Genomic DNA, 27507 nt, shown 5'->3' with positions numbered 1-27507 from the left:
CTGCTACTAGATTTCACTTTATAATTGCCCAGTTCAGTTCTTCAGAGTCCCTAAAGAAAAACAGCTGTCAATGAAATCTTTCTGACTTTCACACCATATTCATATGTTTATTTACTAAAAAAAAAAACCCCAAAGCATATTTTACATCATAACTTAAGTATGTGAAATATAATAAAGATATTTTTGGATCTATCACCTGTGAAATTTGTTTACTATTCATTTTCTAATTAGCTCAGAGCAATATAAAACATTCATCACTGAAGTAGAAAGAAGGTAATAGTTCTTTCATGAGAAGTATAACCTTTTAGTCTGGGAAAAAAAAAGAAAAGAAAAAAAGGAGTGAAATAAAATGTGATACAGACACTGTGCTGGCTAGTTAGTCTTCACTAGTACTTCAAATTAAATCATATCAGAAAAGAAACTATTTCTTAATTTTTCAAATACTTAATTTTCTTCCTTTTCATTTCAGATTTCATATGCAAAGACTGCATAAGATCAGAAACAACCTGGTGGTGCTGGTTCCTTCTTCTTGGATACACTCTCTTTGTCACCACGGTTATTATAGCTTACAGAAATACTACAGACCTAAAGATGGGTGGCATCTTTTAATGGAATATAAGTAAATGAAAGAAAGATGATCATGCAGCTATGGCAAAGTAAAAAAAATCTGCTTCTTTTCTATTAACCAAAGATTTAGAGGTAGAACCCCCTGTATTTGGATATTAGAGGGTATGACTATAAAAGAAGGCTCTGGCAGTGGAGATACATGGAAAAGTAAAACTGCCATTTACAGAGCTTGCTGACCACTGAGAAGCTATTATTGATGTTGCCAAATAATCATGAGTTATTATTTTCACCTGGAAGTGAATGAGAATTAATCTCTTAAATGATTTGCAGTTCAAAACACATCCTGCTTGCTCCATACTTTTTGGACTCCAGCTCCTAATTTTATAAGCTCCACCAGGCATACAATAATGTCTGCTTATGTTTTATTTTACATGTTTCAACCAACCAATGAGTCATGCCAAGGCTTTATGCCTACTCCCACCCACTACTTGGGACAGGTCCCAAGTACCTGACTACCAAGTACCTACCTGACATTTCCTTAGCCAGCAATGAAACACACTGACAACTCAGAAATACTTTTGAAGAGAAGAAAATATTTTTTGAGATGCAATTGTCTAAGCCCAGAGTGATTTCTTATACTTCCCATGATATTTTAGAAATCTCTTATCTTTCCTAGTTGTGGCTCTTTTCCTAAACTCGTAATCATTTTAATCAACCTGTTCTTATGGATCCAAAACCAAAAAGATAGTTTTCAAATAATAGTACTATTTTGGTCATACTTGGGAATACACTTTATGTGAAGGAAACCATTTGGAAGGGAATAAAGCTGAACTGTGCTATAACATGATGCAAATTAGAATCTCAGTCTCTGAAGGCATGGGCAGTACTAAAATGGGCTCTAGTTATAATTACAAGATCCTTAATTACAAATGCATAAGATGGCAATTTATGAGACATACAAACTTCCTTGTTCATCACCAATAACCTCTCCCAACAAAAACAATATTTTGGAGTCCTTAGAATTTAACTGATGGAGGCTAAATTGAACCAAGAGGTAACTAACTTAACAGGCTATCAGCTTGTACAGTTAAAAGGGCCACTTAAGTGTTTCTGAAACTAGAGTTGTAGCGACAGCACCCACTCTGCTAATTTCATCATCAAAAGATCCAGCACCACTGACAAGTTAAAAGACCTACGGACATTTACAGTATCTTATTGCCCTTCTGAGTCAAGTAAGGTATGGGTTTTGTTTTCCTTAGAAACCAATTGTTAAGTGCTGTTACTTCAAAGCCACATCAAAATCAGAAATGTTCACACAGTTTGGGCAGTAAACAAATAAGATATGCTAAGTCACAATAGAAGTAAAGCCTGTCAAAATGTACTTTTGCATCTAAATATACAAAATCAGCCAAGTGAATCTTTCCTAAAATAAGTTACTGTGAGTACAATTAGTGGTAGAAAAATATACAAGATCTTGCAGGAATGAAGTTAACTTTCTTCACTGAGAAAGCTCAATGAAGAATTGAGCTCATAGAGTGCTAAGTTTTGGATGTGTGGTTAAAACAGTATTGATAGCATACCAATATACTGGCTGAACAGCATTTGCATGGCAATAAGTCATTTTCCTTTTCTCAGTCTACTTCCTCAAATTGATGGCTGGGGGTGATTGAGTGACGGTATGTGAATGCAGCCAGGATGACAGGCCACATCTGACCAAAGGGAATATTACACAACATAATATTGTGTTCATCAAAAAAATCAGATGTAGAGAAAGAACAAAGGGTTTTTGTTGGCTAAAAAGATGACCATTGGTCTCTGACTGGCTTTGCATCACTCTGCTGGAGGAAGGTGGGGAGTGATTTTCCCCAAAAAGTTTTAGGACTTTTTGGTTGTTTATTTTCTTCCTCACTCCTTCACCTACCAAACTGCCTTTACTTCAACCCAGAGGATTTCTCATTTTTGTTCTTCTTTTCCTCTCTCCTGCCCTGCTGAAGAGGGGTTGGTGAGTGAGCAGCTTTGTGAGTGTTTGGCTGCTGGCCAGGGTCAAGGTAGCATAGCAGCTAAAGAGAAAGACACTGACATTTTTGAAGTCAGGGAGTCTATAACTTCTTACAGGTCATTTCTTCACTAAATGACAAATGTGCCATATCATGAAAATGTGTATAGTGTCAAAATCAGAGTATGAAATAATGAAAGTGGTACTAGATCACTCAAAAGCCCCTTGGCTTTTTGACACTTCTAGGCCACTGCTTAAATTTGGTATGTCAGGGTTGGCTGAGCCCTTCAGGTACCTTCTGGAAGGAGCTGCTATCTAAGGAAGAAGTCACACTTGTCTTTTCTTAGCTTAAATTTCTCTTGTATTTCTCTTTACTTCTGTCAAACTTTTTTCTTTTATTTTTTTCTGTTCTTCAAAATCAAGACTAGCGCATAGCAATGTGCTATTCCCATGAAACCTGCATGACAATTGTACATATTTTATGGGGAAGTCATTAGAGCTGTCAGTTCTGGATTCTCCACAAAAGAAAATATCCATCACATCAACTCTCTAGAAAGATCACTTAAGCTACATAAGAATACCGGATAAATTCAAAAAAGAAAAAACCTCTTTCTCCCTAAACAAGCTCTATGTTTAATTAAATTAAAAGCATTTATACACCTTAAAAGATAAGTACCAAGCATTGAAGAAATATTAAATGAGATGCTGATTTACAGTCAGACTCACACTCTACTTCTTGAATACAGTGAAAATTACCATTATTCCACTACCTGTAAACACAAGTTCTTCTGTCACTGTGATTGTGATATGCAACTTTATGAACAATTCAGAATAAATACTCATTGTTATCTTATTGAAATTAAGAACATATTCTCTAAAAAATAAGGTACCTAGTGGGGGAAAAACAAACAAACAAACAAACAAAAAACACCAAAACATTTTAATAGTTGAACAATATATTTTTTGGAATATTGCAGCAGATTCACCAACGCTGTAAAAAGTGCAAGAATGATTCAAGAAACACAAATAGCAGCACTACCTTGCCAAGTGAATGGACTTATGATAAGCCATCCAAACCCGTTAATAATGGGTCTAACCAAGAATATGAAGATATGTCACTAGTAAGAACTTTCAGTCACATTGAAAGGAAAGTGATACGAAAAAAGAAGCCTCAAAGTTGTAACCATGATATGTGAATGATGTGTACTACTTTGGGATACAAAAGAAACATACACACAAGCCATTGTGAACTTGGAATCTTCTTTCTTCAAGATTTTTTCATCTATTCATGTATATACTTCAAAACTAATGAAATTAGCACTCTATACAGATGCAAATGCAATGATATTTAGTGTGCACAGCTACTACCATATACTTTTAAACCTAATGGTATTAAATGGCAAGAAAGCTGATTGTATATGCTTATTTAATTTTTTTCCATTTGAAACTCAAGGACACATTTGGAATTTTTTATCTGGCTTAAAACAGCTTTTCCTTCATCAAAGCAATGGTAAATTCTATATTACAGTATCTGCTGCTGAGATAAATTAAATAAATAAATAAATAAATAAATTTTGTCGTAGAGGAATTTCTCACATTGTCCTGATGTACTGCCTGACTTTATTTCCAGCTCCTTATCCTTTCCTCATATTTATACATCCCTGCAACTGCTTTCACTTTTGGCTGTGTAGCCAGCTATGTCACTGATTTAGTGCACATCTGTACACACCTCTCTCAAAACAATGAAAATACTGAATGTGTTTTTAATAGTTCTAATTTCTGAAGAAAACAGAATAATTACTGATGAAGAGCTTGTCTTTGCTGCTCTTGTTCTGGAATATCTAACATTATATAATGTAAGCTATTTGGATTAAGAATATCTTTAAAAGTTGTTTTGAAGTATTTAGAATGCTTTTAGAATACTCGTAAATAGCAACAATAGAATTAAACTTCATAGAAAGAGCTTACCATAATCTGCATAATAATTAAGTGCTTAGAGAAAATGGTGTGTTTAGCTTGGAATAGCTGTGTATGTGCGACTTGAGAGAAGTTAATACTCTGACAAACTCAAATAGAGTTATTGATTTTTTTTCCCCCCACAAATGATTAAATATTACAAGCTGAGCACTGTGTATCAAGTATTTTTTTAACACTGAAAATATACATGATGAAACGAAAATGTTCATAGTCTAAAATGCCTGAGATTAAACACTATTGCTCTAAATATGAAGTAGTTATAAGACAAAGAGTAAGCTCTTTTTTACTCAAGGGGGCAATAAGTCATAGTTAATATTCAAGCCAGTACAATATGATGTGGATGCACTTTGCTAGTGAAGTTCAGCTAAAGCTTTATCAGTACTGTATTTTTCTAAAATATTTGCCTGTTCTGTAAGTAAAAATACTAATTAAAGCAATCTTAAAAACTGGTATTTGACTCTTTTTTTGAAAAACACTTCTGATTCACTTAGAGACAGGTAAGTCTATTGCTCAGAGGAGACCTCTACAGCTCATTTGGTTCAACCTCTGCTCAAGCAGAGCCTCCTAAGTGCAGGATGTCCAGTTCCATACCCAAGCAACTTTTGAAGATCTCTAAAGAGGAAAGCTCCACAACCTCCCTGGGGAACTCTAACCTCTGTCAGTGCTCCAGCATCCACACAGCACAGATGTGCAACCTGATGTGATGGTCAGAAAGAACCTGCTGTGCTACAGCTTGTGCATGTTGCCATGTCATGACACTGAGCAGAGCCTGGATTCATCCTTTTCATTTCTTCCCACCACCTATTTATAGACATTTAAGATCCTCATAAACAGTCTCCTTGCTGTGCTAAACAGAACCATAACTCTGCCTCACCACATAAATAACATGTCCCAGTCCCTTAGCGATCTTTGTGTGTCTGCAGTGGACTCTCTGTACTAAGTCTGTACCTTGGCAACTACCAATTAGCAGCAGCATAAATGTAGAAAAAAGATGTGAATTTTGGCAAGTTTGATTTTAAATGCTTAAGATAATAATAATGTATTTTCTTAAAATGTTAAACAAACAGCCTATTTATACAGTAAGTCTAACAGAAGGTGATATTCTAGGAAGCACAAATTATGTCTACAAGGACTTCACTTAAAACACCTCTAACAGAAAATGAACAGAATCTGCTTAAGAAGTACTCTTAAAATTTAAAAATCTTACTTATTTGACTTTGAATTGACGTTTCTTTACAGCATTTCTTTAAAGAGGAGAAAGAGAACTTATTATTACCTTAGGGCTTTGTGATAAATGTTAATAAGGTAGTCAGGAACCTTTCTTATTATAACAAATTTATGATGCTATTAGTCTGCAAAATTATCCAGGAAATGCCAAACTGCAGAATTTGCAACATGTTTTAAAACAAAGCAAAATCCAAACATACACACAAATACAACAAACTAGATTTCTTTCAAACAGAAAAGCTAGCATACACTTCTTGACAGCATAACTGCTGATAAAAGGAAACAAAGTTTAAGAGGCTCTCATTTTATTAGTGTTCCCCTTTGAAACAGAATACATTTAACCAAAAAAGATGTATAGAAGTCATAGTCCATTATGACCATACACAAAGGAGATAAAAAACAGAAGAAAAGGATTAGGCTAGAAACACAAACAGCAATGCTTACGTACAACTAGGAGAGCAAGAACAGGGAGTGGGAAAAATTGGCACTACGACAGATGAAGAGATAGGTATGAAATTATTTGAAAGGGATCAAATTGTTTTCTGTTTAACCAATGGACCTGAAGGTACTTCAGTCTTTCTAACCTAGAAACAGCTCTTGCAAACATTTCCAAGCTATCTCTCATTTGTGAGGTGGCAAACTCTGTGCACATTCCACACAAAAAAATAGAAGTAATACTCACCACATTTGTATGGACTTCCAATTCTGAATTATTAGAGATATTAACAGATTTGAGTTTCATGAAAATAAATAGAAGGCAATTGTGACCAGTTCACACAATGTTGGAGAAAGTGTAAAAGTAAAGTACTACTTTATTAGGAAAAAAAAGGTTCTCTTACTACAGCATCTGAAGTGCCCAAGGTGATACAGCTTGAGTATGGAGGAAGGAAAAAATAAAATGGGCGATCAATCCTACCACATGAATCCTATCCCGATATCATCTACATATGAATATGTTGCTTACATTATGAGACCTTCAAACAGCTACAAAATATGTACATTTAACTATACTTCTCACCTCCTTAGATTTTCAGTTATTTTCGGAGGAGTGCTATACATAATTAAATCTCAATTTTTCATAAGCATTAAGAACTAATCTTAAAAAGTACACTTAAGAATCAAACACTTTGCTTTTAAGTAGTTGTCGGTTTTAGAATTTAGGCATTAAGAAGGAAATTTTTGAACTTCCATTTAATAATCACTGTGAGTGGTAAAAGAACTCATATCCAACGACTTTATCAGGTTGTTATAAAACATTTATTTTATGAATAAAGTTTTCTGAGAAACTTTAATAAATAGGCTCTTCACAAAAGTTTCAAGAAAATAAGTTTATTCAATTTTAGCAAGAGAAGAAAACACAGTAAATAGTAACCTCTCTTCTGTACAAGATATTTTTAATGGACAAAACATCAGAATTCCATTACAAATGTTTCAAATAGTATTTCTAATTGAGAAAGTGCATTCACTGAGTAGTGCAAAAACTTTAATGTTCAAAATAAATAAATAAATGAACATATCAGAGGTAAAATTGCAGATGTTTTATTTCTTGTGGATAGTGCTAAGAGTTCAGATCCTTTAAAACGCTTTAAGAAGTAAATTAGATTAGCAATACTGAAAACACTCGATGAGCATGCACAACTGTGATATTAAGTGAGGAATACAGTCTAAAATGCTACATGGTACAACACTGATTAGTCTCTCAAATAACATTAGAAAAGTCTTCCAAATTTCTATTATTATGGTAACAGAAGCTTTTACCATTGCCAATTTAAAGTCCAGTTAGTTCCAATGCAAACTGGATCAAAAGCTGAATCTTCTTGAACAAGCCAACTACTAGGCAAGTACAGTTCTCAATAAGACAAGTTTATACAGGTCTTCTGAATGGAGCTGATACTTTCTTGGCAGAAGATGATGCAATTCCAAATGGAATTTTTATTTCAATAAACAAACTGTGACATCAATCTCAGATTTGGGGCAGAATGCCTATAGGTGTGTTTTGAAAGCTGTCAGGTTTTATTTTTATGCTTTGCCTATTCAAACCAGTTTTCTTTTAGTAAAAATTGTACAGCATCATCAAACCCATTTTGGTACAGTGATTCCATTTTCTCCTGGTTTGGTGGGAACATAGCTTGATTAAGTCTTACAAGGTTGGCCAAAGACAACTGCAAAAGAGAGAGGCGCGAGAAATTAATTTATTAAAGCAACTTTATCTCAGACTTGACTGTGTTGCTATATGTTCTGTCACCTGTTTAAGTTAGCATATTTAAAAACTAGTAAACCACATATTCAGGCACACTGCTGAAAACCAAGTCAAACTTGTACAAATGGTCTGTGTATGCAACAATAAATTTTATATATACAATATATAATTTCTGAAATGTTTTAAGTATGGTAGCACAGCAGTAACTGCCTCAGACAGTGGTAGCTGAAACAAATTATACTTCCACAAGGAAGGAAATACTTTGAACACTTCCTAATGCAATCAACAGTATTTTAGTTGTGTCCTTTATTTATTCATATTTTGCTATTGAATGCCAAAATAACCTTTGTTATTTGAAACCAGTATTCAAATTCTGACACCAATAGAAGGAGGACGTTCAAAGAGAAAACAATTTTCACATTCCAATCCACGCACAAATATATATATATATATATATATACATACAAATATATATAGACAACTGTTCCTTTTATGTATGATGTTGCTGAAAGAAAATCACTCTTAGTTCACATTTTTGCAGCTCTGAAAGCCAAAGGTATTTCAAAAAGAATAGTTAAAAATATTGCCTGAGATTTTACACAAATCTGCATTTGGATGGCCCTAGAAGCAATGCAATTTATGCTCAAAATTATTCCACTATTCAACTCATTTTCTTCCTCTAGATGCATTAAACACTGGTCATAACCAATAGTCAAGAAATTCAAAGAAAGTTATGCATTTATTTTCAGTAAGATAAATAATCTCATTATTTATGATCATTTACCAGGTACTACAATGCTGTAAAAGACTACAACAATTTAGAAACTGATCCAATTTAGAACATTAACTAAAATTAATTTCACCCAATTTAAGAAAACATATTAAGCACAGCTTAAGTGAAACTTCTGAAGTATAGCAACTATTGCTAACCAGTTTTGATATTATTTTTCCTTTCTAATGATGTTTCTTTGACAACAATGGTAGATCTACTTTCTTTCTTTCATTATGGCAAAGGATGCGATACTGTAGAGAAAAAGCCTAAGTAGACAGGAATGTTAAAAATGAAAAGGTCAATTAAAAATAAATAAATAAATCAGTCTAGGCCTACATAAACATTTCTATAACGTCTTACAAAACTTCTGGAAAAGTGTTGCAGTCATAGGTTTTAAAATCTTAAGCTCAATTGAGCAATGAAGTGTCAAGTCATTGGATATCATTTCAAATGTAGAACTTAAATATACACTTAAAACTCAGAGCAGCTGATCTGAGTAAGTACGAACAGATGTGATAGTTTCCCTGAGTATTTTAGAGAAGAAGAGTAGCTGATATGTATAGCAAGTCTACATTATTTAAACTGGATCACCTGCGACATACTTGCTCTATTTTGTACTAGATATGTGTCTTTCAACCTTTCTGGCAAAATTTTTACTATATTTTTCTTTCCTTTGCATCTGTGGGAAAGCTTACATTTTGTATGCAAAACAGAAAATGTAAAAAACATTAATAAAGAAAATTATACAAAAAATTAAAGACTTAAAATAAGTATAAACTGCTCGACAAACTTTTCTTCTTCTGAAGTTCATAAATAAACAAGCAACTTACCATTATGTCTTGTTTTGCAAAATTAATATACAGATCCACACGTCCTTTATCTTGTGGACAAATATCTAATCGACCACTGAACGGAGAAATCGTAATAGTTCGTCCAAAAGGTAAGATAGGAAGGCCATTGGTTATGCCACCATCAACCCACTTCTACTGCAAAATAAAATTTTCACAATAGCCTAAGTATAATATGATAATAACTGAATGTTTCATCTTTCCTGTCCCTGCCTATTCTACAACACTCTCATGAAAATCTAAAAGTTTTCCTCTCAAGGAATAATCAACTTGAAGTATAACAGGCATCAAAATCTAAGAACTGATAATGCGTACAGCGTTCAATTTAGCATTTGACAATGCTAAAACATATTTATAAGCTTCCCAGACACTTAAACATTTTTAATCAAGTGAATGAGTCTGGTTTAATTGATCTATTAACAAAATGTCTCAGAGAGTTTAAATATATATATATTTTTTTCTCAACGGATAAAGGAAAAAGGTTAGATCATTACTATTACTTATGAAACATAACACATAACATATACTTTTACAAGCTTTAATCTTTTGCAAGCTAGGAGCTTGGAAACGTTCTTTGAAAGGGAAAATGGCTGCATGAGTTTAAACAAATGTGACTTTAAATCTCCTAGAATGTCTTGTTTTCTTGCACACTGAAAAATCTGTGCAACACAAAACAGTAATAGCTGGAAAGGATAAAGGTGGAAAAGAGCTGGATGCTTACAGTACTTGAGAGGGAGCAGACATCAAGTCAGGTTGGGAAAGACATTAAAGATCATCAAGTCCAACCACAGCTTAACCATAGTACCCTAACTCTAACAACCCTCTCCTAAATCATCTCTCTGAGCATGGCGCTTAAATACATCCAGGAATGGTGACTCAACCACCTCCCTTGGGAGCCTATTCCAGTGTTTAAAACTACTCTTTCTGTAAATAAGTGTTTCCTAACATCCAACCTAAACTTACCTTGGCGCAACTTGAGGCCATTTCCCCTTGTCCTGTCACCTGCCATTAGTGAAAAGAAACCTGCCCTGCTCTCAATGTAAGCACCTCTCTGGTATTGGAAGAGAGCAATAAGGTCACCCCTCAGCCTCCTCTTTCCTAGACTAAACAGCCCCAGCTCCCTCAGCTTCTCCTGATAGGGTATATTATCCAAGCCCCTCACAAACCAGCCTTGCTGCCCTTCTCTGGACCTGCTCCAGTACCTCCATGTCCTTTTTGTACTGAGGTGCCCAAAACTGAACACAGTACTCAAGGTGAGGCCTCACCAGTGCCAAGTACAGGGGCGGGATGACTTCCCTAGTCCTGCTCACCATACCATTCCTGATACAAGCCAGGATGCTACTGCCCTTCTTGGCCACCTGGGCACACTGCTGGCTCCTATTCAACCAACTGTCCATCAGTAACATTAAATGAAAAAAATATATATAATATATAATATATAATATATAATATATAATATATAATATATAATATATAATATATAATATGTATGTACACTATATAATATATATATATATATTTTTTTTTGTGTGTGTGTGTGTGTTCAGTGTTTATATGTGTTCGGTGAACTTTTCATCATGTTCTTAACACAACTGCAACACATACATAGGCAGAAGCACTCAAGCAGAATAGGAGATGTCAAGATTTCCCTTATAACTGTCTGTACTACATAGAAAAGCAGAATGACAGTTCTTTAAGTTGCAGTGATCATTTTGGCGTCAGTAAGGCAACTTGTCAGAAGAAGCATCTGTTCTAAGAGAGGCTTTTTCTCCTGACAGATGTTTGGCATTATATTTATAAAAATGTTTCGTCCTGTACAGATCACTTCAGTCTCAGCACCCTCAATTTTTGAAACAATGTATGAACGAACTCATGGCATCTTTCATGTTACCCTGCAATGTCAGTAGGAACAATAAATATTCTAGATAATAAAGTCCTGCAATTCCCACCTGACATCCTCTAAGATCAGACAATTATATCATAAATGAAGGATGTTATTGGAAAATTAAAAAAAAAAAAAATTAAAAAAAAATACTTAAACATAGTGAAACTGTACCTCTCCTTTGTACTCCACTGGCTTCATTCCAGCATACACTGGTACAAAACTACTTGCTAGCAGGACCTAAATAAAAGAAAGAAGAAGGACTGGAGAAGAAGAGTGAAGAAAAGGCAATCAAATAATTCTGAATCAATAAATATTTTCTTGCATATATCCAGAACATTAACCATTATAAACAGTCTGGAAATTCACTTATGCACATCTATCATTAGTTCAGTATGTTATATTTAATATATTCCGGTATTAACAAATTGCTACTTGTTCTTTTGCTAACTACACTGCTGTCTAGAGCAGTTCTCAAACTTATTTTAGACTAGGACACCTCTTCTGCTATGTACAAATTTGTACATTCATATACCTTTCTATCCATTCCTAACAGTACCTATGAATCTGTGCATGTGCATCTCTGTATATGCATATGTACATAATGATTTACATGTGTAAGGAATCTGTATATAGCTACATATTTCAGATATGTCAGATGTGACAAAAATTTCAATACAGGTAAATCTAGCCCGTATGCATGAGGGTGAATGAGAAACAGATGTTGGGAACACAAGCAGCTTACAGACATGCAAAATGGCAAAATGACATCAGGTCTAAAAAAGCAAATAATTCACAGAGATTATGGAAAAAATCTCCAAGTTCGTTGTGCTTTGTTTTGTTTTTCCTCTCTACAACTGTATTTATTTTTACAACAAATTAAGTTACTTTCAGTGTTAAACATTTTTTCTCCTGATACAAATTTGAATTAGGGTTTTACCTCACACTTTTTCTTGCCTATTTCTATTCCCAGTGATCTAAAGCACCAGATAATTGCCTGAACTTAAGCACAAAGTTTTGTCATCTACTTATGAAATTCTCTAGCAACAGGCTCTTTTTCTGACAAAACAGTTTCTGCTAAAATACAAGCAATTATTAGAAGGAACATTTCCTTTACACTCATATGAATTCCTCCTACATTTCATAAACCTGTTTACATTTACAATTTCAATATAGATTTTTTAAAATGGTATTCAGAAGAGAAGAGATGGACCATAAAAGATATACTATAATGGTTAAAGCATAGTATGTGTGATACTTAATGTGGCAGTATGTCTATTCACCACATTGTACTGGGTTTGTTTATTTTCAAGACAGGAATTCCGTTTCTTCACTTTCTCTTGTGATTGAACTTAAGTGAATATCAGTGAATCAAAAGATGCAAAAAGATTCGCAGATGATAAAACTTGAAGATTATTTGTTTTATTCTCACCCACTAAGCAATCAACCATTAAATGGTAATTAACAGTTATCCTGCTATCTTTTAAAAGGCCTTGTCTACAATATAATACTTCTGAAACAAATGAAAGAGACAGATTAAACATAAATTTTAGCCAAGTCTCCAAAACTTCAGTATCAAATTCTGCCTGTTGTTTATCTACTTAGCAGCACTATGTAGATATCAGTGACTATTTGACTAAAGTATTTATTACACATATAATAATAACCCTCTTATGCACTGAAGAAAGTCATATAGTTATATTTAAAGCAGAACTATGTAAAGTCATTACCTTAATGAGGTCCTCCCTTGAGGCATAATTTGAAAACAAGTAATTTTTCCCATTTCTCACATTAGTAACAGACACGTAGAGCCGATTCTCAGCTATCTCATGAGCATTAGAAGGAAGAATAGATTCTATGCCTTCCCTAGAATAAAGAAAGTATTATTCACCACGTAAAAATCTTACAATTACACTGAGGGTAAAGCTCTCCACAGTATGAAAAAAAATTATATGCTTTACTCTCCATTTTCATTTAGAGTGTCACACAAAAATGATTTAACAGATGCTTTAAGATAAGTACCTAAGTCTTTTCATGAAATCATAACCAGGAGTTACTGCACCAAAGTCCAATTTTCTGACTTCTTCTGCAAATTCATAGGTAAACTGCTGACATTTCTGAAAATTAAAATATTCACCATTAAAGATGCTTTCAGTATATTTTCATTACAGACAGTAAGTTCAACTGTGGTACCTAAAACATACTAACAGCTAAATCTTTAATCAAGAACAACACACAAGGCCAGACTAAGATATTTTTCCATGTTTTTCCAGTTTTCATCAAGATACATTTAACAGTTGATCTTATCATACAAACTAATAGGTAAGAAAACATATATAAGAAGATTCTTAATTAGTTACTAACAAACATATTTGAAAGGAAAAAGAAACAAACAAAATGAAAACAAAAAGCCAAACCTCCCAACAATACAATCCTATCAACTGAGGAAAGTTAAAGGCTACTTCTCTAGGTATTACTATTGCTCAATAATCAGTTCTCTCTGGATCATGTCGTTACCAAAAACAATGATTTGTATTCCAAGTATGCAGCCGCCTTTTATGTTAAGGGCTACTTTTGTACTAAAACCAGACATAAGTATCTTAAGATAGAGGTAAGCTTTAAAAACATCGTAAATTCTCCTTGATAAAAAATAAAAGTTATTAACACACCTTTAATGAACAAAATACAGCTGCAGAAAACCTGGCTATAAATTCTACATCCAGAAAAGCTCTCTTTCTTAAGCTGAAATGTTTAGTTTTAGTTATTGTGAAAAAATAGCTTGAAGTGTGCACCATAACTCCAAATGCAAGTAGAAGAATATTATGTACTTATTTTTTAGCAAAAAAAAAGATTCTTTTTTTTTCTTCTAAACCTTCTAAATGCATAATTTTTTTCTTCTAAACCTTCTAAATGCATAAGACTTGCTATTCAGTATCACTTTTACCTTATTATTCCTATTCCATGCAGACTAGATAACTTCAGAGACTTAGGAAAAACCTAAAATTCAATCTTTCCCATTATTTTATAACTGGAACTCAAAAAACATACTGTACTTACACATACCTATATAAACACTTATTTATTTATTTATTTATTTATTTATTTTTTTCCCAAATCACTTGTACTATCCTACGTACAAGTGCAACAGAGGACTCATCTAAACAAAATGCAGAGCTTAAGAACTTGCACCTACTTTCTAAATGGTCTGCTAGTAAATGTATCAAAAATACTAGTGAAAATTAAGAGTTCCATATCTCTTAAAGCAATGACCACTAATTCATTACACGTAGGTAATTTTCACTTCCACACTAGACAGTATTTCATTCACCATTGCTAGGCCAGTTCAAATACATAGCACCAGTTACATGCCCAGGCTTTCAGTTTATTCCAAAGCTTCTGTAGTCAACTCACAGGAAAGAAGCACGTTCAGACAGTGATTCAAATCCTCAGCACCTCAGCCTCTCTCTAAGGGGACAGAAGTAATCCCCAAACTGCTACAGTTTATAGAAGCACCTCATAACTAGGATCATTAGATCTAAAATGCCTCAATATAGTAACTAAAGTGACAGGGAGGTAAAAGGGAGTTGGACAACTACAAACCTAAGTGAATGATACAAAACTACTTTCTGTATTATAAATTCTAAGAACAGACCATATTCCTAGACTCTCAATCCTTGCTGTCAAAAGGCATGTCTCCTTGAAGCTATGAATTATTGATAATTTTTAATGTCAGAAGCTTTAAACAATGCATCTAAATTTCAAATAGTGACTGAAAACATGTTTAGAAATGGTAACTGCTTCTATTGATTTAAGTAAACTTGACATCTAACATGATCACACACTTCTAAAAGAAACAGGTACTCATCTGTAATTCTATAAGCCTTCATATATTTGAAAATCTGTCCTTACAATTCTCAAGTCCCATGCCTTTTCAACACTGACAAAAACCCAAGGTACTACAGAAAGGTATTTGCAAGCTGTTATATTTTAACAGTAGTCAAGACAAAAAATCTTCAGTATTACATTCTCTTCTAGTTTGTAAAAGTTTGTATTAGAGCTTTGAGAATAGGCGACTGATAAAGTACCAGATACAGCTTATTTAACACAGCTATCATTCCAAAAAAAGAAAAGAAAACCTATCTGGAAACATAAGTCTGACATCAGATATTTCAACAATTACAAATGATATCACTAATGTAATAATTATCCTGATATGAACATTTTGTAGAAATTTCAATAAAAATAGAATATTAAAATTAAGTATTTTCTACTCACTATACAACACTGTCCTTATTTACAAGCTATAAGAATTAGGAAATATTTCTGATTAGCTCCCAAAGAGTTCTCAAATTTACATTTAAGATATGCAATAGAATGACTTAAAAGTTATTAAGAAAATTAGAAAGGATAAGAAGTTCAACACACTATTGAACACATATGCTAAAATGATATTGTCAAGGCAAAATCCAATACAAGCTTAATTCCCACAATCAAAAACTCTTCTCATATTTCAACTTAAAAACAATTTTTGTTAAGTTGAATCAGATTAGAAACAAAGGTTTTGCCTAGAAAAAAAATTAAAAACATTTCACTGAGCTTTAAAAAAAAAAAAATAAATTAAAAAGCTAGCTACTGCACTTACCATACAAGATATTAGGGACAGAAATAAGTATTACATCAAGCAAAACTGAAACTGAACTATTAATTAGAGACTACAGACTATATCTGAACAAAGCACACAATGTTATCTTGACAACAGTATGGAACTTGGCTAATATCAAGTCATATAAAAAAAAGAATTTGTTGGAGTGGAGGTAAAAAGAAGCCAGGGAAGAACTTACTATTAAGAGACAGAAAAAACAGTGAATTGCAAGCTATGCTAGTACCATAGCAAAACAAAGAGTTCAGTGGCAATGTGTGGTCTGGGCTGACATTATCCAAATCAAAGATGCTGAAGTACTCACAGAGAGAATTTACCTAATATTCATTAGACTGATCCATAAGAGGGCTTAGGAAAAAAAATTATCTAACATTCTTCTCCATCATCCACAAAACACAAAACTGTTTATGATAATTTAAAATATTAAAGGACTATTACCATTTCAGCAAGGCCTACTTCTCTAAGCATATTAGTGGAAAGCCATTAAAGGCACATCCGGAAGGCAAAAGTATCCTTAAACTAAGGGGAAAAACAAGCAAAACAGAACTGGAAAAAAAAAAAAAATATATATATATATATATATATATATATATTTTCCCAGAAAGCCTCATCAACCTCATAGCGAATATTTTCTTTCTTTTATCCAGTCCATATCTATTCCTTTTTAACTTACTACTGCATCAGCTTTCTCTGTCACTATAGGCCTTGGTAAAGAGTTTTCTCTGCCTTTTTTATAAGCCATTTTAAGTACAGAAAGGCTGTTATGAGGTCTCTCTGGAACCCTCTTTTCTTCCATAGAATCATAGAATCACCAAGGTTGGAAAAGACCTAAAAGATCATCCAGTCCAACCGTTCACCTATTACCAATAGCTCCCAGAACATTTTGGAGCTGTCCATGCTGAACAGCTCCAACTCTCTCAGCCTTTCTTCACAACAGGGTGTTACAGCCCTCCAATATTTGTTGTGGCCCTCTTCTAGATGTTTTCTAACTGGTCTCGATCTCTCTTGTACTGGTGACCTCAGATCTGGATACAATACTCCAGGTGGGGCCTCAGAAGAGCAGAAGGACAAATAATCTCCCTCCTGACCACACGTCTTTTTATGTCGGCCTGAAACACATCTGGTTTTCTGGGCTGCATGCACACATGCTGGCTCATCACAGCTTCTTCATGCAACAGTACTGCACAGTCCTTCTCTGAAAGATGCGCCCCATCAGACCTTTGTCACTAGCCTAAAAACTGCACCACTTCGTCTCAGTGACAAGATTGCCAAGTGTGCGCTTAATTCCATTATCAATGACACCGATAAAGATATCAAGTAGAAGTGGTCCCAGTACAGACCCTTGAGGGACAGCACTCATTACTGTTTTCCACTTGGACACTGAACTGTGTAACTCTCTGGATGCACCTATTCAGTCAATTCTTTATCCATTTAACAGTCCATCCATCAAACATATCCCTTCAATTTAGTAGCAAGAATGTTGTGAGAATCTGTATTAAAGGCCTTACAGCAGGCCTAACAACTATGTGACATGTTAGAATAAAAGTCTGTGAGGATTAATTCTCCCCTGGCATATATTGTAGCTACTGCTATTAAGTACTAATTTGTACTGAGTCCAAAGCATGTCCTATCTAAAGTTGTCTAATCAAGAAAAAGCAAGGAGCCTGTGAAAATTAGAGCCTGTGTGTGGTGTTCTGGCTATAAGGACAGAGTCATTCACCATTTTCCTATCCCTCCACAAAGGACAGTGCCACACATTTGCTTAACAGTCTGCCTCTAGACAAGAAAAAGATAATCAACTTTGTAATGTACAACAATTAAGTAAAACACAGATAAATTTTGATACACCTTGTTGCATGCAACTCAACATTCAGACACATGAAGTTTGCATTTACATAGCTTAAATACACAGTCCACATAATTTTATACCATAAACTGAGCACCAGCTTTTGTATAAATACTTGAGTTTTGTCCATGCCTCACAGATTTTGCTAATGAAAACATACAGGAGAACTGTTCCATTACAAAAAGCAAGGTGAAGATCAAAAATTAAGGATTCTTCTACAATTAAAAATTTTAAACTTAAATATTTTAAAATAATCTTTGAAAATGATTATGTCCTACAGCTACGAGTTTATAAATTTACCTCTAAATTTTCTGGTACTGCTAATAAGACCACTGCAGCCAGGGATCCCGCAGAAGCTCCTGCAAAATCTTTCACAACTTTCAGTAACTTCTTACCATGCCTGTAAAGAGCAGCTGCTGCCCCCAAGTGGTAAATACCCAGAAACCCACACGATGCAAATGACAGATTGACATGTTTCATTTTTGCTGTGGAAATAAAATTTTGCAGTCAGGAAGAGGATCAGTTATTTTTATCTTACAATTGTGATTCTGGGAAAAGAATACATAACATATATAATAATATCTATGTTAAAAAACTGGTTACTTTAGAGTAGCAAGCACTTTTGACTGACCAATATATCAAATTATTTGCTGCTTGAGTTTAGCATCTGCAAAACTGAGAGTGATCATTCTAAAATGCTCCTTAGTACAAATTCCTTTTTCAATCAGAACACAAAAGTATGTTTCTATATATAAAGTAACGGCACATTTTCATCCATCTCATCAAAGAAACACAGATGTAGTGACTTAAAAGTGTTAACAGTGATGCTGGAACACTAAATATCATCATGCTTCCATTATGCATGCAGCCTTGAATCTAACAAAAATCTCTAGGGAAACAATTTTTGCCTTTCATCTCTAGAACTCATTTACTTACTAGTACTAGCATTCAGTAAGAGATAAATTCCTATATAAAGTCATTTCTTACTTAGAAAGGAAAAAGGCACAACACATCACTGTTAATTTTAAAAAATATAAAAACTCTGAGGCAAAATATAAATACAAAGCAAATGTTTGCTTATAAAAGCATGAATGCAATTGGATGGTATTAAGCACAGAAAAAAAAAAAAAAAAAAAAAAAAGAAAGAAAAAAGAAAAAAGAAAGCACAGAATTTGGACTGTTAGAGGTGATTTAAAATAAACCAGATATCTATGAAGCCATATTCTTTATTAGCTCTTCTGCTTCTGCAAATAACTACAAAAATGAGAGCAAGATATTCTCCATTATATTACACAGATGCACTTAATACTGAATTATAATATAAAATTATTATATCTGGATACAAATCACTAAGAATGGGACTGAATACATCAGCACACTCAGGAGTATACCTGATTTCTCTGGTCTGTGGTGGCATAGCTGATGAAACATTTCTTTTGGAAATTACTTAAAGACAATACAGTGTCAGTTCTGATGAAGCTTTGCAGACATTTTTACCTAAGTTGCCTCTTCAGCTCAGCAATGAAAGGTTGAAAGGAGTGGATAAGCAGCAGCTTTCAAAACCATAGGATAAGGAGACATGCTAAACTACTGCTTTCTATATACTGTGTTTAAAATCAGACCATTAATGGGTTCCTCTACCTAAATGGAAAGATTACTATTTCCATTACAAAATGAGAGATCTCATGGCATCAGGGCATAAAATTTTCTTTTTTAGAATAGAATTCATTCTACTAAACCACACTATCATAAGGTAGTTCATCAACTTATTAACTATGTTTTATCCCCCTTTAAATATGAAACACTTCCATATCCATTAACAAGCGTGAACACCACAAAACAAAAGTGTACACATACATACAAACAAATGAAACCACAAGAAGAAACCTGTAAGAAAACAGTTATCCTACACATATGATTCAGATGAATAAAAATCATGGTTCTATAAGAGACTATCTGTTTGACAGAGGTAGTTAAGCTATGTTGTTTCACCTTGTGAAGTATTCTATAAGAAGAAAAGATGAGACAGTATTAGATTAATGTCCTGTAAAAGCAGAGAAGGGAAACCAACAAACCTACTTTTGTAAGAATGTAAATTGTCTCATTGGTTTTGATCCTTACAAATTTTTCATGGCAGTACTCGATTCACAAGTTAGAACGGAGCATTTGAAGGACAGTATGATTCAAAAATTCTTTTCCTTTCACAACTTGGTGAATCACTGCTCTTTGATCAAAAAGAACAGTAGGGTTATAACAAGAGACACGTGGAGGAATGTAATCAAGCGTACAGTCTGATTATTCCCTTCAAGTTTCTAACAGAGCACAACAAATGAGAACACCATCAATCTGGACACAGACCATTTTTTCACCTGACTGAATAAACAGCAGAAAACTCATCTTCGAAGTGGTATGACATGCAAGACTTCAGAATAAATATTCGATTGTTTAATGGAAGCTCTTGATCTCTGAGATATTAACTATTAACTAAAAATTATCATATGAGTATGCTGTTAAGAATAACATTGAGTGCAACTTAAAAGATGAACAAATACATTTCAGCATAGCTCCGGAGAGTGCATACATTGTAGAAATATACAGGACAAAGCAAATGCAGCAGCTATTGCTGTCCAAAAACATTTTCATCTTACACGAATAACAAATTAAGAAATATTTTAACTGGCTAAAGTGATAGGCATAGTTCTGTTGCCTACAAGAAATAAAATATAAGAGCAGATAAATACAAGAAACTGGGACACCGGGGCTGCTAGAACTCCCAACTTCACAGATAATGCACAGAAGCATTCAGGAATAAATATAACCACAAAAATAGTTTTCTAAAGGGTTCTCACATTTGCAAAAATAATTAACTGGTGATGAGATAAAATATCTGGAAGGGAATCATCTCTATACTCAGTTGCACCTCAGTCATTTGTATCTCAAGAAAGACATGTAAGGAGACCTGCTTGTACTGCAGAACTATGTTATGTTACAACATAGCTTTTAGTGATTACTGTTTTCCTAGTTGTCATAAACATGAAATACTTTGTCATACTTTTGTATCCTGAGCAATCTAATTACATAAACATTTTATGATCTCAGTGCCTTAACCAGTGCCATAACTACCTCTTTGTCAGCCTGTTTCTAAACAAAAGCTGCAAATGCCCAAAGCAACTGACTAGAAAGCCTTTAGAAACAAAAATTAAATATACATAGAATGAGAATGACTAAGCACCCTGAAGCACATGAGTACTTTGAGTTATTAGGTATGACGCACATCAGGACACTTGAAAATTTGTTATTAAGAATGAGAAAGAAAGCAAAGGTATGGAAAGAACTATTCAGATAAACAGCACTGCTAAAATAAAGGTCATATTTGTAGCTACCAAAGGACATGATAATCTGAAATTCAGCCAAATTAAAAATCATTACTCACATGTTTAACACTTCTTCATGCATATAAAAGGGGGGGAAAAAAAGTGCTCACTAGCGCCATATGCCATTAATAGCCTTCAGTAAATACTCAATAAATTGTTTTGTGAGCCAAAAATAGGCTTGCAGAAAATGATAGCCCACTCAACAATCTGCACTCTTAATAATTAAGAGTTATATTGATTGTCAGGAGAATGCAAACCTAAGTTCTGCATATATCCAGTAACAATGAATAGGTACTGTAGAAGTTTGAACAGATGGAAAAAAAATAAAACGTAATAATTTTGAAAATGGATACATTATTTAAGTAGATATTAAGATTCTTTGGTTAATTATACTAGTGTCTGCAACCTATAAAAGTAGTGTATAATTCCCTTAAAATAAGAAATTAAATAAAACACGTGATGACAGACTTTCAAGTTCATTATTCAGATTATCGTGACCATTAACACAAGATATCTAGAAAAGATGGGAAAAGCTGACTTCTTAAGTTAATGAAAAAAATGTCAATACCTTCTAATGCATGTTGTCTTCCATCATATTCTCCAGTGGGAATATTTCCAGATGTTCTTTTACTTCCTTCTGCACTAATAGCAACTGCAGCATCTATCACAGGTTGGTTTTCATTTATCTTGGAATCCTACAATATTACAATCAAACTTTACTATTTAGAAGCAAAATAAAGAGTACATATAAAGGGAAGAAAAAATAAAATAAAATAAAATAAAATAAAATAAAATAAAATAAAATAAAATAAAATAAAATAAAATAAAATAAAATAATAAAGCTTATTTACCCCTATATAGACCTAAATATTCTATTAAAATAGTTATAAACCCTTCTGAAAGGATTTCCCATAACTCCTTAGCCCTTTGAAACTATTTGAAACCACAAAGTTAGACTATTTATAAGCTATGTGCAGCAATTTGGAATGGTCAAATCACTAAGATAAGCCTTAATTTTGTGTCCTTTCCCAATAGTTCTGTTTATACCCACAGATTTCTTTAATAATCAAATTCATGCATTTTTATCTACTCTTCCCAATCTGGTAAGACCAGACTTTTTTCCTGCAGAACACTGAATTAGTAAAGACAATTTTCCAGAGAACTCTGCTCCTATTCTTCACTAAATGGCTTTCACCAGCCATTAATTCTGTCAGTTATCATTCCATACTGCCTGAAGTGTAACTTGAAACAAGTTAAATTTTCACCTCTGCTTATAACTACAGAACACAAACACAAAAAAATCATACTACAACACTAGTTCTTCTGAAACTTCCTGCTGCCTGCAGCTTCACCTTTACTTATGAAAGGCATCTTCCTTTCACAGAGATGCCACTTATTGGCATCAAAAGATACCTGTGATTAAAAAGAAAACAAAAAAAAAAAAAAAAAAAAAAAACCCACATAGGCAAATAGGTTATTAAGAAAGTGATACCAACACCATATTGATGCTTATCACATATACCTAGAATGCTATGGAAGTAAATACTTACCTGGTGTTTAGCTCTGTCATATGGGGCTCTTGGAGCACAATAGTTTAGAATTCCAGTCCAGAACTTCTGTTTTTTTGGAAGAATGGAACTCCACAATCTGCCTTCTTTCAACTCAAGTAATTGTATTTGTGCAGTACAGAGACTTCTGGCAGTCCACATTTTCTTAAAACCTCTGGATCCAGATGATGGCACTCTCAGAAGATGTTTAACTACAGATTCACTAATTATCAACAGATGAGCTGCTTGGACACCATAAAATTACACTGCAGAATTTTCTTCAAGGTAACCTGTTTAAAAATATGAAGAAGATAAAAATAAACAAGCAATTGAAAGGTCATACACCAAGGCCCTGATCCTGTAACAAGGCTACCCTCACAGCCGTCACACTTAGCTTTCAAGGGATCACAACCTAAAACACAGATGCCTTACAAGTTGTAAGACAGAAATATCTGCAGAAATAACCCCTTCTGAGTAGATCCTTCTCTCTCTCTCTCTGCATCTATCTAGCACTGTGCTATCCACCACCATTAAATCAACTGTTCAAGAACAGGAAGAGCTAAAATTGCTAAGACAGAGAACATACAAACATAGCCTTCCTTATAATTAACATGAACATGTCGTTCCTACAGCCTCCACTGAAAAAAAAGTATAAGGACTGTTCTAGTGACTTTACACCTGTTCTCAAAACAAACAGCGAGTGATGTCAGAGCCCAGTAAGAATTGCAGAGGCTTGCTGGTCGACCTTGTAATTTTCAGGGCTGCATATCAAAAGGGTTACACACACCCAAACCTCAAAGCGTGGTTTACATCCATTAAGACTTTGACCATCCAGGAGAAATATATGGGCATGGCATGAAAAATCAATCAGCACACTGCTTTGACTACCTGGGCAACATGGCATCAATAAGCCAAATAATGCTGGGGAAAAAAAAAAAAAAAAAAAAAAAAAAAGTATTATTTTTAAACGGAATAAATACAGAAAGCCAAGCAGCAATGCACACGACCATAACGCTGACAACAGTCACTAAACCGTTTAAGCTTGCAGACTTGAGACAGAAGGCCGACGTTTTAGGAGGCCACCTCCTTCCCAATTGTAAACTAAACTCCTAATTTTTCCTGGTTTACTGCTCGGTACACAGCAGCAGCGCCCAACCCTCAGATCAGCCCCACTCCTCCCCTCCCCTACCGCCGCCAGCTCCAGCCCGGGGCCCGCAGGCAGCCCGAGCCGCAGCACACAACCGAACCCGACCCACCCCCGCCGCACGGCCTCCTCCCGCTCCAGTTCTCACGATATTACCGGGTAACCATGGCGGCAGCGGCGCGGCTCCCTGGCACAGGCCGTTCCAGTAGTACCGCCTTTCTTGTGTGGGGGCTACAGACCCCGTTGTGACATAACCCGCTGTCGTATACTTGCCAGTGTATCATGAAAATAAATCAGCAGAATTTAGGCAGGGAGAAAAAGTTAAAAAAGTAGATCACTGGAAAATAACATCTTGTGTGATGTATGTTTGTAATTATCAGCAGCTACACGACATTATCAGACCATTAGGTATTAAGACAGATGCACTGCCATGAGCCTGGACACTGGAAGATATCAATTTGGACTCTGCTCTTCTATATGAGGAAAAGATATATTTGGTGTGACACAAGCTTGCAAAACAGCATTTAGAATACGTCTCTGGAAGTGAATCTTCTTGTTTACGAGAGTCCTTGGAACTGCTTGCTGTGAATCTAGATCAGTTACCTTGGATCATTTTTTGTTTTTGTTTTGTTTTTTTTCTTTTTTTCTGTGCAATAGCTAATGCACATTTTCAACCTATAAACTTAAATTCTGATTCTGTGGAATCCTAATTATCCTTCTCATTAGAAAAATATGGACATTCCTGAGTGAAAATGTCCAGCTTTCACCAAAAGACAGATATATCAAGTTTTCACGTGAATGTTGATCTGAAGAAGAGTATTTAAAAAGGAGCAAATTCCATGCAATTGATGGAAGTTATGCTAAAGTCTTTGTGCATAAAGCATTATTTTATTTTCCTTTTATTAAGAAATTAATTTATTATCCTCAGTAAGTTTGCAGATGACACCAAACTGGGAGGGAATGTTGATCTGCCTGAAGGGAGAAGGGTACTACAGAAGGACCTGGATAGACTGGATGGATGGGCCAAGGTAAACTGTGTGAGTCTCAATAGGTCCAAGTGTCAGATCCTGTGTTATGGTCACAACAACCCCAGGCAACCCTGCAGGCTTGGGGAGGAGTGGCTCACAAGCTGCCTTATGGAAAGGGACCTTGGTGTGCTGATGGACATTTGGCTGAGTATGAGCCAGCAGTGTGCCCAGGTGGCCAAGAAGGGCAATGGCATCCTGGTTTGTATCAGGAATGGTGTGGTGAGCAGGACTCGGGAAGTCATCCTGCCCCTGTACTCAGCATTGGTGAGGCCTCACCTCGAGTACTGTGTTCACTTTTGGGCACCTCAGCACAAAGTTGAAGTGCTGGAGCAGGTCCAAAGAAGGGCAATAAGGCTTGTGAAGGACTTGGAGAATATGCCCAATGAGGAGAGGCTGAGGGAACTGGGGCTGTATAGTCTGGGGAAGAGGAGCCTGAGGAGGGACTTTGTTGCTCTCTTCCAGTACCTGAAAAGTGCTTACAGGAAGAGTGGGGTTGGTCTCTCTTCACTGGTGACAGGACGAGGAGAAATGATCTCAAGTTGTGCCAGGCTAAGTTTAGGTTGGATATCATAAAAAAAAATTCTTTACAGATAGGGTTACTAANCACAGGAAGGTGGTTGAGTCACCATCCCTGGATTTGTTTAAAAACTATTTGGATGTGATGCTCTGGGACATGATTTAGTGGAGGGTTGTTAGTTAAGGTAGTATAGTTAGGCTGTGGTTGGACTTGATGATCTTTTCCTACCTGAGTGATTCTGTTATTCTATGATTATGGAATAGCTCTTCAATACTTCACAGACTATTCTGTGAGTGATTTATTGTTTGGGGAATTTATTTTAAACTTGAATTTACAGCAGGTATTTTTGTATGAGCAAGAAGAGGAAGCAGGAACAACAGCAATTGACGTGCAGCACATTTCCACATACACATACACACATAAAGAAATCATTGCAAAACACGACCCTAGGATTGTATTTCTTGTATTTCAATGGCCAAACCATCTTATGGTTTCTCTTCTCTTTTTACCATTCTGCACTCTTTTCAGGGTGAGCCTACAGATAAGGAAAGCAGATGAGGCCTAGTACTCAAAAAAGCACCTTGCTTTAACTACAGAAGAAGTTCTAATTTGTAGCAGGCACTAAGAGACCATGTTTACATCTGAAGTGATAGTTTGGATGACAGCTTTGACAAATATAAAAGTCACTAAAAAGCAGGATTACCCTTTTCATTCTCAATTGTCCAGGTGTGTATGGATTAATTCTAAACAACTGAACTGAAATTTCTGTTTCATGTCTGTTAATGAACTGGAAAGTTAAAGATATAGATTAAGTTTACTGAAAATTAAACCTTTAATCAGGGATAGTTCCAAGCATAGGAGGAGCAAGTAATAAATCCTTATTTAACATTTTATAACATGATACTTAACTTTTGCTATTTGTTCCTTTAACTGTTACTATTCTTTGTAATACTCTGCCATTTACTTAAAACTAATGTGCACCAAAAAAACACATATGTGAGTCACGTGTTATGTAAAGGCATGAGGAATATAAAAAATTCATTGGCTTTGTAACATGGTGTTTGACAGTACAGGTATTTTGAAGTGCCAATATGTTTAAGTTAACAAACTTTAAGTTTCCCTTAGCAGGCTAAACTGCAGCAGCAAAAGAAGCCCTTGAGAATATGTTTTTATATTGTTACATTTTTGGTGAGCATGAGTAAGTCTGTTAGTGGTGTGACTACTGTAATGTGTCTCTGCTAGTAACAATGCGAATGCTTATTTCACAGTTTGAATCCTACATAGAAATGAAAAGAAACAGAAAGGAAGAAAATCAGTTGAGAATAAGACTTAATTTAAAAGTCTTATTACTGACAAAGTTGTTGCATGCATTATTCAGAATCATACATATTTAAAAATTATATCTTCTGTTGAGTGGCTCTTTTTTAATGAACTCAGCATTGTAAATTTTCCTGGAGAAGGTGGGAGATTCTTCTTTTGGGTGGATGTGATTGAAAAATTTAACACAGTGTTTTGCAATATTAGTTCAGACTGGCCTAGATCCAAATGAATCACATGGATTGAAAACTTCAAGAAAATGCAATGATTAGCATATTTTAACATCTGCAGAGGAAAAAAAAAAAACCAAAAAAAACATATATATATATCAGCTGCAAAACTAGTAAGGAAAAGGGTAAGATTTTAGTGTGGGCTAAAAGTAAACACATAGATCACTGATGGACAACCTATGAGTTTTAATGGTAGCTGCTTATAACTAACCATTTCTTCACATCCAGAAACTGTTTGAAAGGACTGTAACTCTCTCTGCCTAGATACTGCACAAGTGCATAACCATGTCTCAGATTTGTGAGAAATTTGCAATGTTTGTGTGGGTGGGGAGTGGAAGGGTGGGGGTGGAAGGGAGGGGGGAAGAGGAGAAAGAA

The 27507-nt window shown here is 34.7% G+C and overlaps 2 protein-coding genes and 1 long non-coding RNA gene across 13 annotated transcripts in view; 1 reads left to right on the top strand and 2 right to left on the bottom strand.

Moving 5' to 3' along the window:
• Window positions 1-27507, top strand: part of LOC107306151 (rho GTPase-activating protein 32-like) — a 670538-nt gene that overhangs the window by 613269 nt on the left and 29762 nt on the right. The gene's annotated exons all lie outside the window — the stretch shown is intronic.
• LOC116652501 overlaps window positions 1-27507 on the bottom strand; it is a 659218-nt gene that overhangs the window by 605226 nt on the left and 26485 nt on the right. The window lies entirely within an intron of this gene.
• PNPLA4 (patatin like phospholipase domain containing 4) lies at window positions 7081-24169 on the bottom strand. 5 transcript variants are annotated; one of them, XM_015848933.1, is made up of 9 exons: window positions 24153-24169; window positions 22900-23186; window positions 21918-22044; window positions 18276-18460; window positions 13492-13586; window positions 13200-13335; window positions 11644-11709; window positions 9570-9722; window positions 7081-7929 (listed from the first exon to the last, which is right to left on the bottom strand). In XM_015848933.1, the coding sequence occupies exons 2-9, from the start codon at window positions 23056-23058 to the stop codon at window positions 7798-7800; spliced, it is 1053 nt and encodes a 350-aa protein (XP_015704419.1). In that variant the 5' UTR covers window positions 23059-23186; window positions 24153-24169; the 3' UTR covers window positions 7081-7797. The 5 variants fall into 5 exon arrangements, with proteins under 5 accessions (XP_015704419.1, XP_015704407.1, XP_015704412.1 ...); XM_015848921.2 differs by having other exon boundaries at window positions 24086-24167; XM_015848926.1 differs by lacking the exon at window positions 24153-24169 and adding an exon at window positions 23684-24061.

Source organism: Coturnix japonica, chromosome 1 (assembly GCF_001577835.2).
Source record: "Coturnix japonica isolate 7356 chromosome 1, Coturnix japonica 2.1, whole genome shotgun sequence".
NCBI classification, from domain to species: Eukaryota; Metazoa; Chordata; class Aves; order Galliformes; family Phasianidae; genus Coturnix; species Coturnix japonica.
This window is presented reverse-complemented; position numbering and strand designations above follow the sequence as displayed.